The sequence below is a fragment of the Lotus japonicus genome, chromosome 5 (assembly GCF_012489685.1).
Source record: "Lotus japonicus ecotype B-129 chromosome 5, LjGifu_v1.2".
Lineage (NCBI taxonomy): Eukaryota > Viridiplantae > Streptophyta > Magnoliopsida > Fabales > Fabaceae > Lotus > Lotus japonicus.
The window spans coordinates 39,782,510-39,800,675 of NC_080045.1; the positions used below are offsets into that span (position 1 = coordinate 39,782,510).

General features: G+C 37.7%; 2 protein-coding genes across 2 annotated transcripts; one reads left to right on the forward strand and one right to left on the reverse strand.

Annotated features, from left to right (window-relative positions):
* Window positions 1-3,276: 3,276 nt before the first annotated feature.
* Window positions 3,277-4,990, forward strand: LOC130719534 (uncharacterized). Its single transcript, XM_057570155.1, has 3 exons — window positions 3,277-3,447; window positions 4,070-4,516; window positions 4,835-4,990. The coding sequence occupies exons 1-3, from the start codon at window positions 3,277-3,279 to the stop codon at window positions 4,988-4,990; spliced, it is 774 nt and encodes a 257-aa protein (XP_057426138.1).
* A 783-nt stretch (window positions 4,991-5,773) lies between these two features.
* LOC130717289 (RPM1 interacting protein 13-like) lies at window positions 5,774-10,043 on the reverse strand. Its single transcript, XM_057567464.1, has 5 exons — window positions 9,766-10,043; window positions 9,323-9,665; window positions 7,774-7,860; window positions 7,360-7,626; window positions 5,774-7,257 (listed from the first exon to the last, which is right to left on the reverse strand). Exons 2-5 carry the CDS (start codon window positions 9,653-9,655, stop codon window positions 6,184-6,186), a joined length of 1,761 nt encoding a protein of 586 aa, XP_057423447.1. The 5' UTR covers window positions 9,656-9,665; window positions 9,766-10,043; the 3' UTR covers window positions 5,774-6,183.
* Window positions 10,044-18,166: the final 8,123 nt, after the last annotated feature.

Consider the following 18,166-nt stretch of genomic DNA (forward strand, 5'->3'; position numbering starts at 1 on the left):
CGAAACTTGACCGATCTTCGCGCAGTTCGTTCCTACTTCAAGGTATCGAGGTAACTAGCTTGATTCTTACCTCTGAACACTGTTTCTACTGCGTTTCTTTAGCTGTTTCTATGCTCAAAGTTTCGAGTTTTTCGTAAAACTGTCCGTTTTTCCTGATTTCTCTGTTGGGGTATCTTCTCTACATGCCCAAGAGCCTAGAACCTTCGTCGGTATTCGCCGATTTGGACCGAGTTGTCAAGGATCTGAAAAACTGATTCAAAACCCTCTTTGGCGCACATTTCGAAACTTTAATGTCGAAAAGTCGTAATCTGACTTCGTGCCTGTAGGATTAGTTGTTACGAATGTCGTTAGGATCATTGCTGTCAAATTTGTTTTCCGAAGTGATAACTTTGAGGTTTTGAGCTTTTATTTTGGACCAAAACGCCCCTGAACAGCCGTATTTCGATCCGATCGTCCGAAAATTTGTCCGACAGTTTCTTTGCCTTAGTTTTACCCTAAAACTACCTTGTAAACAGATTAGATCGAAGAAAAAGAGCCGGAGCTCTTTTCTCTTTATGGCCGAGAGCTATTTCAAGGGGGGGAAGTTTTTCGTTTTCGAAAACTTGTCTTTTCGTACCCGGTTGTTGTATTCTGAAGCTTTAATGCTTTGTCTATCGTTAATTAGTTGTATTGTGATCGAGCTAATCGATTTTGGTTGGATTTCTGCTTTGTTTTCTCCGAGGTTCAGTTGAAGGAACTTTGGGTTTTGCAGAGCATTTGTGTGAAGAGAACCTTGACCAAGAGACTGGAGCAGCTCGAGGTTAGGGCAACTTACTATTAGCTATGACTGCATGATAGGCGTCGATAAATTCGACTTATGCTTTACTTGGATATTGATTATGATGATGAACTGATGTTATGATATTTTCCATAACTTATGATGTTGAGATGTTATTGAATTGTGCGTTTTGACGCGATTCCGGAGTGGGGAATCATTGAACTGGTGTTATTTGATATTTCGGGTTGGGGAAACAACCCTAGGCAAGTTCAAACGTGGGGTTTGAGACTTAGTCATTCGTTGGTACTTGTTGGTATTCTTAGACTTTCCCCGGGAATTTCTTTTGGTGGGTTTTGGAAAACTTAGAATAAATAGAATTTTGAAAACTAGAGACTTTGGAAAACTTAGACTTTGAGAAATAAACTCATAACTTGACTAATTCGATTCGAAACAATTTTTATTAACGAATAACCATAGGAAACTAAAGGGGAAAAATAATTGCGAAAGACGGGGAAAAGTCGACTTTTGTTGTGGGTTTTGGAGAATTGCTGGGCACCAAAGGGGGGTGAGCCACGGTGATGATTGAAAGTCACCGAGTACCTTAGTACTCTTGTTGTTGGAGTTGTGTTGTATTGACCGACACTAACTCTGGGTTTTGACATTGGGTTTTGTTGTTGGAGTTGTGTTGTATTTACCGACACTAACTCTGGGTTTTGACATTGGGTCTTGTTGTTGGAGTTGTGTTGTATTAACCGACACTAACTCTTGGGTTTTGAGCTAAACACTTGTGTTGTGAGGACGATTCGATGTTTGGCTAACCATATTGCATCATGCATCATTTGGTGAAGAACGGGAATGCTTCACCAGTGCATAATTCGATGAGGAACGGGAATGCTTCATCGATGGTGAAGAACGGGAATGCTTCACCAATGCATAATTCGATGAAGAACGGGAATGCTTCATCAAGGATGAAGAACGGGAATGCTTCATCAATAGTGAAGAACAAGAATGCTTCACTAGTGAAGAACGGGAATGCTTCACAACTATCCGGATCATATTGATTGCATTTCACGCATACATTCACTCTGACTGGAATTGTGTGCTATTTGATTTATTGAAGCATTGTTAGAGCCAATAACATGCTAGGATTATTTATATATATATATCAACATATATATATATATATATATATATATATATTTATACCCCATATCACATGTTGAGTGTATAATTACTTATTTCCGTGAGTTGACCCTAGCGCCTTGGCTTTGGTTTCATGTTTGTGTTTGGGCGGTCGGCCTGCTGCCAGATGTCGATGGCGGACTGGTTTTCGATGGTCTCTCCCTCGGGGGGATCAGGTATGAGTTGGTGGACCGTCATGCCCCCACCGCTTGGGTGATCGATGTTGCGGGTCACCGAGCGACGTACCGGGGAAGGGTCATGGAGGACCGGACCGACGAGCGTGGACGTTTGACGAGAGGAGTGCTACGACGTATGGAGCTGAGCTTTGACTTGCCGCCCTCAGTTCGCTGTGGACCAGGTACTGGTCGAGGACCACCTGCACCACCTCCGACTTCATCTTCTGATGATGAGGATCCAGCTGAGATCGAGCCTGATGTTGCTGCACCTGTTGCGCCACCTCCTGCTACTGCCATTGATCCTACCGACGTGGCGTCGTCCTCTAGGCTCGTGCAGCCGAAGAGGGAGTCTGTTGTCCCATCTGCCTCACGTCGCTTTCCTTTTACTCCACCGCGCGGCTACCGTGTGGATCCCCTGGTTAGGGTGGTGGAGGAGGATGTTCTTACTGGGGAGGTGGATGTTGAGACGGGCTTGACTAGGACGGTGCGCAGGACAGTTAGGAGGGAGGTCGTGGACTTGGACACCGAGATGATTACGGTGGATTCCGACTCTGACTCCGAGAGCAGTGGGGACAGCTACTCGCCGAGCGACAAGGAGGAGGAGGAGGAGCTATGAGCAGGACCGGGAGGGTAGGTTAGGCAGCGTCTTTTTTTTTGTGTAGAGCTCTGATTCGTCTTACTTTGGGACAGGGTAGGTTCCCGATGTGTGGCTTTTTGTGTGGTTCTTTTGATGAGGAATCACAGAGAGTCTGTCGGAGTATAGGGGTCTTTTGTTCAGGCCATTTTTGGAGCCGACTTTCTCTTGGATGACTGTACTTTTGATACTTTTGCTTACACAACTGGTTATGTATATATTTGCCTGCGGGCACACTACTTTGGAGTCACTGCGAGTGCGCGTGACGTGGGAGTGCAGCTGAGGCTGTACATGTGTATATATTTGTATATCGGTTAGTTTAGTTGTTGGGTTATGTCTTTATTTTTCTATCGTTTTATTAAAAGGAATCAAACGAAAAAAAAAATTTCCTGTTTTCCGCGTAAAGTTTATTTTTAGTTACTAAAGTGGCACCTGGAAATCGGGGTGTTACACACTTAGTTCAGACCAAATGGCCAATGCATGAGTAGACTAGATAGATCTCTGATTTCCCATGACTGGGCGATGAGATGGCCAAATTTCTCCCAATGTGTGTTGACCAGGACATCTCAGATCATTGCCCTCTTTTACTGAGAAATGTTGTGCAGAACTGGGGATCTAAACCATTCAGAGTTCTCAATTGTTGGTTTCAGAATCCTGTTTTCAGAAAATTCGTGGTGGATCATTGGTCAGGATTACAGGTGCATGGTTGGGGGGGCCTTTGTCTTTAAAGAAAAGCCGAAACACTTGAAGGTAGAATTGAAGAGGTGGAATAAATAAGTCTTTGGAAATGTTGATACTACAAGGAAGGATCTGATCTGAAGATTGAGCACTTTGGACACTCTAGCGGAAAATTGAGGATTGGATGAGGGGCAATGGAAGGAGAGGCATGGTGTTTTGACTGAATTTTGGCGAGTCTCAAAGTTGAATGAATCAATCTTGTACCAAAAGTCTAGAGTGAAGTGGATCAAAGAAGGGGATATGAATTCCAAATTTTTCAACTCCTTAGTGAATTGGAAGAGGAAAAAAGACTCCTTGGTGGGCTTGGTGATGGATGGTAGTTGGGTGGAGGATGTAGGTGAAATCAAAAGTAGGGTCAAATCTTTTTTTGAAGCAAAATTTCAAAATCAGAATGGGGGAAGAAGACCGACACTTGATGGGGTACCTTTCCACATGCTCTCAGGTGATGATAATAGCAGGCTTTGTGCTGAAGTGGACTTGGAGGAGATCAAATATGCAGTATAGAATTGTGATGGGAATAAGAGTTCTGAACTAGATGGTTTCAACTTCAAATTCATAAAAGCATTACGGGAAGTACTTCAGGTGGATATTCAGCGCGCGGTGGAAGACTTATGGGCCAACAGAGCATGGCCTAAAGGGAGTAATGTGTCCTTTATTGTTCTGGTCCCGAAGGTGACTTCCCCACAGGAGCTTCATGAGTTCAGGCCCATCTCCTTGATAGGATACAAGATTGTTGCTAAAATCCTTGCTAAGAGGCTTAAAGGAGTGCTCCCAAAGATTATTGATGAGACACTGTCGGCATTCCTGGGAGGGAGGAATATGCTTGATGGAGTGGTGGTTTCTAATGAGGTGGCTCATGCGACTAAGTATGGGAAAGAGCCTACCATCCTTCTTAAAGTCGACTTTGAGAAAGCTTATGATACGGTGGACTCGAGCTTCTTGAATTACATGATGCGGAGGACGAATTTTTGTGAGAAATTGATCAAGTGGATAAATAGTTGCTTGTCTTCGGCTTCTGTTTTCGTACTGGTAAATGGAAGCTCAACCAGTACCACACCTTAAACCGGCTTAAAATACCACAATAAACAACAATTTTTCACTGAGAAAAAGGTTATGAAAATGTAATTTTGATTAGTAATTTTAATAAAAGTTAATGGAGTAACTTCTAACATCAAGGTAATGAAAAGTTTTACAAATATGACATGTTAAAAGTAAGTTTTACAACCCAAGTGTGAATTCTGTAAATTATTTAACAATAAATTATTCAGGATCATATATAATGATAAAAGTTGGGAAAAAAACATTTATAATCTTTTGAGAAATTAACTTATTTTTAATTTTTTATAGGATTTTCTTTTTGTTGGATTGAAGATTAACTCTACTCGTGTGCTGACTTTGTTGCAAAAGTCGGGGCTTGTCAAAGCCAAAGCTTTCTCCTCCTTCCGGATCCTCTGCCTAGCATGGAGGGGTTGCTTCTCGCTGACTCCATGGGAACCGTGGTAGTTAGACAGTAGAGGGTGTTTGTTAGTTTTTCTGTTTTCTGGTTTTCTCTTTGTTATTAAGCATCAAAAAATAAAGACCCAATTTGTTGAATGAATCAAAAAAAAAAGATTAACTCTGCATATTTTACATTTTTAACTACTCAAAAATTAATTCAAGATTAACTTTGTGTAATTCAACAATATCAATTCTGCACTAAGTTATTGAGCAATAAGTATATAAAATCTAATACTAATATGTTTCTTTTTCCACACCTATATTTTTCTTTTCTTTTTTCGGTGTTAACAAGATATGCTCATAGTTGATAATCGTGACTAATCACTCACCACACTGTTAGCGTACTAAACGGTAAGAGATTAACCAATGAGTTGTTTCTTTTCGCAAGAATTGATAATCGAATTTTCAAACACTTAAGAGATAAAATATTGTATCACTTTTGTCGTATATCATATTAAATTTAGATCGCTATACTGAATAATGTTAATGATACTGATACAATTCAATTTTTGAATAATTTATTTGTATAGCCATAATTGTCATTCTATTAAGTATTAACTATTAACAAATAAAGCTTTTACTCAAAAAAAAAAAACTATTAACAAATAAAGGGCATTGCCAACTGACAATCGGTATGCTACACTCAAACATGTCACATTACTATAAAAGTCAAGTCAGTAAGAATTCTCCATTTAAATAAGCACTATTCTTACCTCAAAAGTTGAGGTTATTCATAAAATATTGATAAAAAGAAACATCATTACACAAACGAAAATGAAAGCGTATATATGATAAAGAACCCAACACTTAAAAAATCATGTATATGTGAACATAAAGTACGCAACACTTGAAAATTACCAGTTAGTTTTACTCGCTTCTAACTGATTCACATCTCATGAGTTGGTGCTAAGCATAATAAGCAAAGACATTCCTTCACTACATCCAACGAAATAAAGAAAAACTAAATTAAGCTATACTAGCAACTATACATCTAACTTATCATCAAGTATGAGAACTAAGGAACATCTAACATGTTCAGCTCTCAATACGAGACACAATGAAACATGCCAATCACTCAGCTGAGTAAGTCATCAAAATTGAGTCATAACTCAATGAATGATGTCAAAGTACTCAACGTTGAGTCAATGACAAAAAAATGAGCCTTTAGGCATCATGCTAGTTGGCTTGTCACTTCTCATTCACCACAACTGAGATGAGAGCATCCCTGTATCAACTGGGTCAAGATCAGGAGATGGTATATTCAGTTCAGATGGGAAAACACCTTCTGTTACCATTGGAAAAAGGTCTTTATCAAAAAGCCAGCTTTCAATATCAGCAATTGAACTGGATAAATGAGAAGATTCAGTTGGAGGTTCAACGCTTCCTGAGCTTTGTTGAGAAGAAAAATCAATTACAGGTTCAATGCTTTGACTGGTATTCTCTGTCCAACCTAAGTCAACAGCAGAAAAATTCCCGGCAGTTCCACTTCGACTTTCTTCACATGGTTTTGGTTGGGTAGTAGCTTGACTTTGTTTCATATTTCCATGTTGATTTTTATCCAAACATGGCACATAACTTGAAGGAGCATCATTAACCGGAATCCAAGATTTTGGTTGGGTAGTAGCTTGACTTTGTTTCATATTTCCATGTTGATTTTTATCCAAACATGGCACATAACTTGAAGGAGCATCATTAACCGGAATCCAAGATTGACCCTGGCTATCATTTGATTGGGGCAATGGCTGGCCATATGCCTGTGTTTCAGCAGTCATGGTATGCAGGTTGGCACGACTCAAACTGGCCGGTCCAGAGCTTGGGTGTGAATAAATTGATGAATTTATTGAGCCTGCTCCATTGCGATTTCTGTGATTTGAGAACCCTGAGGCAGTGGGGTATTTGTAATGCTGCTGTGCCGCAATAACCTGAGTGTTGAAGCCAGATGAACCACGAGAAGCATCATTCATTGTCAAGTCCCTAGAACTGCCTACCCGCTTGGAAATCACATGAGGACGAAGGAACTGAGATCCTAAACTGCTTCCACCACTTCCCCGCCCCTTTTGGATAGCATGACTACATACACCCAGCAACTGATTTGGATTTGGAACAGGGATAGGTTGGACTCTCCTTCTCACCAAAGTAGATCCTAATTGCTTAGATCTACCATGGTTTGCACCATTTGTGATTACACCATTTATAATTGTTACACCATTTGTGACTGTTAAGTTGGTGGTTGTAGGGCACACAGGGATGTTGATTGATCTAGAGACTTGATTCTGCATACAAGAATTTCACAAGGGGAAGGGGGTAGACATTATTGTGAGCCAAGAGGACTGATTTTGAGATATGGAGTTCAGAGAAAAGCAAGTATGTGTTACCTTTGATCTGGATCCTTGATACCGTCGCATAGAATTTGAGGGCAAGTGAATATTTTCACGACGCAGATTACGTTGGGGATATACCACATGGACGGCAGTACCATAGTTAGTTGAAGCTGGTAATGGGGAACTCAGGCCCAGCTTGAAATTTTTCCGCTGAAGTTTCCACACCTCAGTTGTATCATTTGCATGACAATGATCTGAACTCAACTTTCCAGAGCCCCAATTCGGACATGGTGCTAGAGAGTCACAGACATAACAGTGACACTGCATATCATCAAAAACAAATGAGTGTGAGGAGGATAATATTGAATAACAAACAAGACATAATAAACAATGATAATTAAATAAGCTATTGCAATAGTTCTAAATTTTGACATAGACCGAAGATGTGATTTTTCTCTAGTTCTTTACCTGATCACAGTGTCTCTCATGAGGGGTGGAAGAGAAAGGATATTTAGCACAAAGATGCCGGGCATGAGGATAGTCTCTGCATGCAACCTGCAAGCCAAAAAAGAAGAAAATAAGCCTCCCTGTCTGAACTGCAACTGCTGCATCTTCTCCCATAAGCAAAGAAACAATTGAATAGTGAATTGAGTAAACACGCCTACGCTTGTAAACAAAAGAAAACTCAAAACAGATAACCAAATAATAACATGAGAAAGCAGATAGCAAGCTGCACTATAAAGAAATGCCCCAACCAAAGAGTATATTCCAGCTTGAACATGTAATATGTATTACCAATCACGCTTCTTAAGAATTATGGAACTTCGTTAAAGTTAAGATATAGCTAAATTATCATAACCATCAAGTTGAAAAATGGGGTATTGTGATAGAGGAATCCTCTCAAACTATGCTTTCAATATAATCTGGATAGAGTTAGCAACCTCTATCCATTCCTCAGGGTCTCAATCAGGATGAGCAATTCTAATTTCAATCTTGGAATATGAATTCATTTATAAACTGTTTTCTCAGATGTAATAGCCAACACACATGGCCTAGGATTGAAGTCTTCTACATCTCCAACTTTATCTTCTGCCATCTTAACTTTCCTCATGTGGCAATCTTATGCCATGAGGCTAACCTTGGCAATGATGCATGCTGCACAAATAAGGAAGATCTAACCCAACTTATGGTGAAATAGTAAATTGACACTAAAGTACTCAAGAAAAAAAAGAACCATTACCCGTCAAACCACATGAGGGATAGTTTACAGACAACTTTCAATATGTCATCCTAGATGTAAGAATGCACAAACAACCTCATCAGGTTTCGCCGCCATTCCATGAACCGAGACAACCCACACTCAAAAGAAATATGCTTTATGTGGGGGAAAAAATCTTACCAGATACCAATAGATCTAGGTGAAACGTTTGGATAAGAAAACTACTCACATTACTTGGCGAACCAAAGCTGGGAAACAAGTAAATTAAAATGGTAAAATCTTAAATTAAAGAAACTGTAATCAAGTTGCAATGGAATGTGAAGGTCAATTGCAAAGTAGGTCAGAAATGATTAATGCCAGATGAAGCCCTATGAAATGCATAAAAATCCAACACAACTACGAGATAAAAAAAAATCCAAACCCTAGACATCAAATACAAAAGATGAAATTAAAAAGTTTTTGGAAATGTTATTTTTTGGACAGAAAACAACATTACCATAAGATATCCACTGAAAGCTAAAACAACCATGGAAAGTAAATTGTTTCCGCTTAGTTGTGCTAACGAGTTTCCTATCATAAAACTAACATATCAAGCCTACAACGAAGGCTAATAAAGTTGCATGTAACTGTAATTCCCACAACCACATACCGCAAACAAGGCAACATTTGTGTCTACAACACAAAATAAATAAACATTTAAACTTTCCCTTTCCAAATATCAACCCAAAAGGTTTAAACATAAATAAATTTCCTCATAAACGCTACAAGCGAAATGCGGCAACAAAATCAAGAGTATACCTGACCCTTCTCCCCAACTACAAGCAAATCATCCGACCCAGTTGAGTCCTCATCCACAGAAGTGACACCATTGTCCGGATCACCCTCCAGAACAACGCAATCATCATCATCACCATCCTCATCCTCATCATCATCATCATCATCTTTCACAGCCAAAGTAGTAGAAGACTTTGACTTCAATTCAGGTTTTTTCTCGCCAACGATGATAACATCGTCATCAGATTCTCCATCAGATGCAAACAGCAACTCTTTGATCCAATCAAAATCCGCTTCTTTTGCTGCCTCCTCCAAACCCTCTTCTTCATCAGAACTTATATTCAACACCTCAGGCATGGCTTCTACACTAAACAACAACAATAACAATAACAATGGCTTGAAATTCGAAACCCTTCAAGAAAATTGAAAATTGGGAAGAAACATAGATTAGGGTTAGGTCAATTCACCCAGAAAACCACTGGAGTGTGAAAAATGGATTGTAAATGAAGAAAACATGGTGAAATTAGGGTTAATTGCAAGCGAGAAAGAGAAAGGGGAATTGTAAGGGATTCATCTGAAATTGAAGCTAGGGTTTGATGCTAGATTTGGGAATTGAAGAAAGTGGTTTGAAGAGGAAGAGGTGAAAGAGAAGAAACTGCCTGAGCTTTGCGGAGAATGTGAAAGGGAAGATGCAGCATTGCGTTGCGTGACGTGAAGCGTTGGTGGGATTCAATTCCCAAATGACGTGAATAAACTACTTTTTTTTTTTGGAAAGAATATAAACTACTTTTATTATAAAAATTTGACTATATTTTATGAGATAAATTTTATGCACGAAAGTTTAAAAAAATTTACACAGTCATTAAGTGACAACTTTCATTTCCTATTTTAAATATTATTAAATTTAAAATTAATTATGAGTTAGCAAAATGAATGGATGTGATTGAGTAATTGTGTAAAACTTATTTACACTGACAATACAAATAAATTAATAACATATTTTATAGTATTACACCGGTATCCATTGAAAATGGAAGGGTCTTTAATTATTTTTTACATATAATTTATAACATTTTAATTATTATTATTATTATTATTATTTTCTGAAAATAACATTTTAAATTAAAAAAAGGTTAATTATAAAAAAAATATTATTAAGATATAGAAGGTACTAATTACTAGAGAGATTGTAGAAAGTCAATGTTATTATTCTTTCCATGTATATTACTAGGTAGTAGGTAGTAATGGCCGTGCGTGCATCGGTCTGTTGTGTTTAATAAAATTTAGGCTTAATTCCATTTTGAGCCCCTGATCTTTCAAAAATAAGCGATCGGGGCCCCCCGTGTTTAAACGTAGCGGTCAGGCACCCCAGTGTTTAAAAAACGTGCGTTCCAAGCCCTTCTGTTAAGTACCGTTTGTTTGACCAAACGGAGCCAGTGACGTGGCGTTTTTTTTTCATTCTTAATTCCACTTTGGGCCCCTGATCTTTAAAAAATGAGCGATCGCCCCCCTCCCCCCCGGTGACTTGACCAAAATGAGCGATGACCAAACGGAGCCACTTTGGGCCCCTGATCTTTAAACGTAGCGGTCAGGCACCCCAACGTTTCAAAAACGTGCGTTCCAAGCCCTTTTGTTAAGTGACGTCACTGACTCCGTTTGGTCAAACAAACGACACTTTACAGAAGGGCTTGGAACGCACGTTTTTGAGACGTTGGGGTGCCTGACCGCTACGTTTAAACACGGGGGGCCCCGATCACTCATTTTTAAAAGATCAGGGGCCCAAAGTGGAATTAAGCCTAAAATTTAAAATTGTATAGTATCATATATGGTGGCTGGAGGGTAAATCTGGAGGTTAACTCAAGTGGTAAGAAACTAAGAGTTAGAGATATTAGGGTTGAGTGAGATAAAAAATAAAATGTCAATGGTTCAAACCTTGAAGCGACAATAATTTACTAATATTATTAACCACTAAGATTTGCTAATAAAAAAAAGGCTTAAAAGCATTTCATGCCCCTGATGTATCATGATTGTGCAAAAGTCGCCCCTACTCTTTTTTCGTCTACGTTTGTACCCTTCATGTTTCTAAAAAGTGCACCGAATGCCCCTCCATCACTCTAGAGATGGAAAAATATGGGTTTTAATGTAGTTGGGGATGAAGATGATGAAGAAAATGATGAGACAATGAAGATGATGATGAATGAGTATGATATAAATAAAACTTTGGTCATGATATAACAAATTGGTTGTGTAGCTCAACTGGTAAAGTGTGTGTTTTGTTAGTTCAAGGTCTTGGGTTCGAATTCTTGACCCCATTTTTTCAAGTTCTGTTTTTTATTTAATGACATGTCACACCACGTAGGACGCTGACGTGGTCCATTTTTTAACGTCAGAGTGACAGAGGGGCATTCGGTGCACTTTTTAGAAACATGAAGGGTATACATGTAGACGAAAAAAGAGTAGGGGCGACTTTTACACAATCATCATACATTAGGGGCATGAAATGCTTTTAAGCCTAAAAAAAATATAGGAAGACGAAAGTTTAGGGATCAAACTCTAGACGGAGTAATTTATTTTTCCGATATTAAAAAAATATATAACATAATATGTTGTCTAAATATATATAATACAATATGTTATAATATTCTATTTCAAAAAAATATATGCTCTCTCAAAACAAAAAGGTTGGGATCCTCTCCAGTGGATTTTCCTCAAGTTTTCTCCAATGGACATTTGTGGCGGTTTGAAACCGCAACAAAATGTTGGAAGCTGCCACAAAATCTATCAATTTTTTGCATCACCATTTTGTGGCAGCTTCAAACATTTTGTGGCGGTTCCAAACCGCCACAAAATTCCACTGGAGAAAACATGAGGAAAATCCACTGGAGAGGATCTGGATCCAAAAAAAAATATGTTAAAAGAGGAGAACTCAATTTACTCCAGGAGTAAGTTAAAATACTTACTCAAATCTTGTCCATCAGTTTTATTTAAATGTATTTTTTCGATACATCTAATGATAATCTCTTACTTTTACTTTTTCGTTTGTTTTTTTTTTTTTGACAACTGAAATTCATATTATTAAAAATGACCAGAAAACCGGTCAAATCTCACAACACATTTGTCCAACAGCCACAAATGAAGGCATAACCCCCTCCAAAATTGACCAAAACCTTAAAACAGGGTCTCGTTAAAAGCTTACTATGAAAACCCAGTGAAAAAAAACCTAGTAAGGAAAAAGAGTACCCTAGTCTTTTATTTTACAATTAATTATTATAAAATTAATTGATGAATTGTAAATGTACCAAAAAATTATATTGATGAATTGTAAAATCAATACAGCAAATTGAGCAATGCATTTTTTTTCCTATTTAAATAAAATTTTCAATATATATTTAAGATGCAATTAATTTTAATTAAAAGATTTTTTCAACATAATGATTTTTGACAGCAAAATGAGAAATTTTATTGAAAAGTAAACTTGGGAACAAAACTAATCAGGGGTTGTAAATCCATTTTACATTGCAAAGTCTATTATTTGTATCTTTTGATCTTGTTATCTCTTGTTGCTCCCCGAACATTTTTCATGGCTCTGCACTTAAAGAATATACTTTTTTTTTATGCATCTGAAAATACTTAAAGAATATAGGCTTAATTACAACTTTGGTCCCCGACGTTTACCAATGCTACGATTTTGGTCCCCCACCTAATTTATTTACATGGATGGTCCCCGACGTTGTAGGTTGCGTGCAACGTTAGTCCTACCGTTTATTTCTTAATGGAGGAGGCTTACGTGGACGTCTAGTTGGAGAGAAAAAAGAGATCTGAGAAGAGAGGGGAGCACGTGAGTATCACGTGAATCTTATATGAACCCATTATACCCAAATCTGAAACCCTAGGGATCTAAATCGCATTACCTTCTTCGTTCTAGGGAGGTCAGGGGTTTAGGTATAATGGGTTCAGATAAGGGTCACGTGATACTCACGTGTTTCCCTCTCTCCTCATACCTCATTTCTCTCTCCAACTCGACGTCCACGTAAGCCTCCTCCATTAAGAAATAAACGGTAGGACTAACGTTGCACACGGCCTACAACGTCGGGGACCATCCATGTAATTAAATTAGGTGGGGGACCAAAATCGTGGCATTGGTAAACGTCGGGGACCAAAGTTGCAATTAAGCCAAGAATATACTATGCACCGTCACTTCCTTCTTAAAAATATTTGTTACAATAATATTAATGTTTATTGAAGGTGGCATATAATAGTCATTACTACTACTAATTAAATAAAAATACTGATCTGATAGAGTATCAATGTATAAACGGTTTGATTTCCTTTCCTATCTTAACTATTGCAAAGATAATTTGATGGAAATAGCTTCAAATGTGGCGAGGTTTTTTTTTTTTTTGAAACTCAAATGTGGCAAGGTTGAAATTAGCTCTTATTCATATTATATTTGTATCCAAAAAAAAAAAACAAAGCTGTAAAATAGTAACGTTCAAACGTAATTAATATTCTAACAAAAAAAAACGTAATTAATATTCATTACATTGATTGCATTAACTCGCATAGCTAACCAATAGAAAACCTAATGTGCTCATCAGCCATACAAAGAAATTACATATTGTCCGCCTCATCATTTTCCTAATAGAGGCTGAATTGAAAGAGATTATTCAAACTAAACATAAAACTCACAAGCTAGTAGTAAAAGAAACTATATATGAATGAGAAATAAAGAAAACCTAAGCTAGTCTAATTAAGAAATACTCCAAAACCAAGAAAAACTAATGTAAATTAAATGATGGCTTCTGTGATTCCATATAATTTAAGTGTCCCAACAACGATGCCAGCGGATTGAATCTTCATAGTTCAGCATGGACTTCATTAAAAATTGGAGGATCAACATATACAGCCTCTACAAAGGGGGCAAGTTGGGTGCCTCAAAAGCCAAGTGTCAGCACATTGAAGATGGAAGGCGTGATGGCAACCGGGAATCAGCCGAGCCAGTTGCTCTTCCTCGATGTCTTCGAGGCACACAGCACATGCAGTAGGCATGTCCAGTTCTCTGCCGGTGATTATAGTCTTCGGATCTAACAGTACCGGTTTGATGGGATTTACCCGCCTTATGTGATGGGGGAAAAAGAGGCGAAGGCACAAGTATATTATGCAAACGATGATGATGACAATGAAGATGGGGATCATGAAGCCCAGAACCACCAGAAAAATGTACATATAAGGATGCATTTTTTCCGCCAAAATTAATGTGGTTGATACACTGTTATGTTGATTCAATCGTTCCCTCGAGACTAGTGACTTTATTTGGTGAGATTAGGGTATTCACCACATATAGTTGTGATTAATCTCATCGTCGCAGGTGTTTATACTGAGACTAATAATGACTTTGAAAGGGAATGCAAATAAGGATTTTTAGAAAACGGGTAATTATTTTAGCAGACTAGCTTCTTGAAATTATACTATGGGCTGATTGTAATCAATCAATGTTAACAATTTGATTGGCATAATTTTTTTGGGTGTCCGATGATTTATTTTTGGAATAATGATACTAGTTAATTGATTATTATTCTTTTGCGCAAAAAATGATTGATTAAATTGTTGAAATGCAGTGTTAAACTTGATTATAATAAATAATAATAAAATTCTCGTAGAAAATGAATTATTGTGATGTTAGTATAGCTCGACACGTGTGTGGATCCTCTGCTGCAGCTAGTCTCTAAATCTGTCTCCTGCAATATTTTGGGCTGTTGGATTAATCTAATGGTCAAGATATTTCAAACATTAAAAAACATATTTAATTAATTTGAAGTCACGCACGTGAGTTTTTGAGTGAGGGTTTGAAGCCCAGGAAGAGCGAGGACGTGATCACCCAGTTTTGCATATTCTTCAATATCAACATTCTACTGTTCAAGATTGAAAATTTATCCAACTCCAATTAGATTCCCTAAAGAAAAAAAAAATCAAAGCATTTTGCATATGTCATGGCATCAATCATAACAAATGGAATTCAGAAATGCATTAACTGGGGTAGCTCCATAATGGGCAGTGTGAAATCGGCAAGCACGAGGGTGATTGAGGGCAGGGTCGAATTGGGTTTTGCAGTTCTTGCAAGTTCTGAGATTGATGCTGTTCTTCTGGTTGAGAGTTGAGCAGCACCGGGTTGATGGGAATTGGAGCAAGCTTGTGTATGTGGTGTTGGCTTTTGATGAAGGTGTGCGTTGAGATTGCAGAGCAAAGGTTTGTTTCCTGCGATGTCGCCGCCGGGCCAGAGGTTCATTTCGGCGTTTTCGATGATGCGTCCCGGGCAGCGAAGTCACGTGCATGACTTTACTTTGATTAAAACTATTTTTAAATGTTTGAAATATCTTGACCATTAGATTAATCCAATAGCCCAAAATATTGCAGCAGAGAGATTTAGAGACTAGCTGCAGCAGAGGATCCGGATCCGCTTGACACTTAAAAAATACCTGGACACGGATCTAGGTACCAAAAAATAGCTTAGACACGGTATTGAAGACAAAATCTTGATTCATAGTATTCAATTGGGTTAATTGTGAAATTATTATCTGATATTTTGCTTGTGTTCATATGTTACATTGTTTTAATAAAAATCGATAAAAAGATTTTGTTCCAAAAATGTAATATCTAATATGAAAAAGTCATAAAATTTGGATATATATTATGACGATTGGCAACTTTTTTTTGAACATCGATTGATAACTTTAGAATCTTGAAATATTGGTTTTTTTATTCTTGTATTAAACTCAATATTTGATTGTAACAAAAAAAGAAAAACTCAATTTTTTGATTTTTTTTTAATGGGAAAAATAAACAAACACAACTACAAAGCTAAAACATCCCGGGATAAAAGAAGGACGAGTTGAGGATGCATATTGCATGCTATACATGAGAACTTGTTGAGAATATGATGAGTGATAACACGCCTAAATGCCTTAATATTTGAGAACATGAATACTTGTGAGAACATGATTACTTGTTGAATATGATGTGATGAACCCTAGGACATCTGTGATGAGTATATGTCTGGTCTTATGTTCACATGAAGATTAATGACGTATGCTTGATAGTTATCAATTCGTGTAGATGTATGGGTGATGTTGATTGATCGCGAATCGAAGGTGGAACCTAAGATGGTTGGGCTACCGTGACGACGGATAGCTGTGACACCTATGAGTTGGTGATCCCGACCACTCATGTCAAGGTGTGGCGAAGTCGTCAGCGAACAACAAAAGACTATAATTACGTTGTGTGACTAATCATGAAGTATAGACCGAGGGTACCGCATGGAAATGGTACTGTGAATTGTTGGCTAATGACTGCATGGAAAAATGTCATTAGAAGTGACAATTGACTGCATGGTGAAGTGTCTTTGTCCCAATGGTGTGCATTGAGCATATATCATACGCTAACAATATAGAGACATATAAGTTCCTCTTGCACGTCATCGACGTTAGAACATTGGTTGTTGTCTTGTGACGTGTGCTTGTGCTTGATGAATGAATATCCTATAAGGTACGATGTGTGGTTTATGGGCCTTGTTCCTAGCTTGTTGGAGTGTTCGTCTTATCCAAAGCTACACCGAGAATTCCTTAAGAACGTATGAGTATGCCATGGTGTGAGAATCTTGCTAAGTGCTTATATATGTGAATATGCATGCTTTTACCTGCTTGTATGTGTGCACATCCTACTTATGACCTTGTGGTATAAGAAGTTGACTCTTGCACCTTTTCTCTCTTATGAATGTTCGTCGCTGCGGCTCTAAAGGATGAGCAAGAGACTGATGGACGCACACGAGGAGGCGTCGCCGGGAAATGATGACTATGGGCTACTATTTCAAGGACTAGTCGTGTGGAGACCGCGAAGGGCTCGTTGAGCATAGGAGATCCTCTTATACTTCTTTTGGAGTCTATGTTGTAGTTATACTCATTGAGGTAAAAGTATTTATTATCGGGTATTTATTATCCATTTGTTAGAGCATGTTTTGGAAAGTATTAAAAGGTTATTATGTTTAAAAGAAAAAAAAATTATACCTGCATCTTTATGATTTCGAAAGTTAATTAGCATGTTTAATTTACTTTTTGATCACTAAGTAACCCTTGAGGGAGAATGTTAGAATATTAAAAAAAATCATAATTTCTTTATTTATCATGGGTCATTTAGACAACTCATATTCTTATTATATATGAGTCATATCTTAGAGTAATTAAGGTAATCAAAATTATTTTCTAGATTGGTTTGTTTTCTTGTTTCATTATTTAATTGGGATTAAGAGTCTACTCATTTATATAAATATGAGTAAGTATTTTATCATTTTATTAAGTCAATCATTTACTATGTAGACCTTGGGCATTTTGTTTCCTCTTCTCTTATTTTTTTCTCCCTCTTTTCTTTATATTGCTTCTTTTTACCTATCTATCATATATTTTATTTATCTCCGTTCTATTTCACTCTCCCTCCATTTGTGAATGTAATTGGGGCTCAGGCGCTCAGCGAAACATTTTCCATTTTGCAGGTTGTAGGGGGTCTAACGAAGATGCAAATAAGGTGTGGTTCTCCATTCTGAGTGATCCTTTTAACAAACATGTTTGATATGCACAACATCATGGCAATGTGACATCACACTCAGTCACCGCCCATTGTGATCTAAATTCCTCTACGTACACACTGTAAAGCACAAACAAACAAATGCGAATGAATGCCATAGTATAATCACTATCAAGGTCGCGTCACCCATTACCAGCATTCACAGACATAAAGAAAATTGCATATTATTGAGTGCATCGATGATATTTAACTAACTTTAATTATTTTCACAAAATAAAACATTCATGCATACAT

Bases quoted from the DNA above. Each gene is read 5' to 3' on its own strand.
- LOC130717289 (XM_057567464.1), bottom strand. From the start codon at position 9,655: ATGCCTGAGGTGTTGAATATAAGTTCTGATGAAGAAGAGGGTTTGGAG. The intron at 7,627-7,773 runs GTAAAGAACTAG...GATGATATGCAG, and splicing joins ATGAGAGACACTGTGATCAG to TGTCACTGTTATGTCTGTGA. The intron at 7,258-7,359 runs GTAACACATACT...TCTTGTATGCAG, and splicing joins ATCAAGGATCCAGATCAAAG to AATCAAGTCTCTAGATCAAT.
- LOC130719534 (XM_057570155.1), top strand. From the start codon at position 3,277: ATGGCCAAATTTCTCCCAATGTGTGTTGACCAGGACATCTCAGATCAT. The intron at 3,448-4,069 runs GTGCATGGTTGG...GAAGTACTTCAG, and splicing joins ATCATTGGTCAGGATTACAG to GTGGATATTCAGCGCGCGGT. The intron at 4,517-4,834 runs GTAAATGGAAGC...AATTTTTTATAG, and splicing joins CGGCTTCTGTTTTCGTACTG to GATTTTCTTTTTGTTGGATT.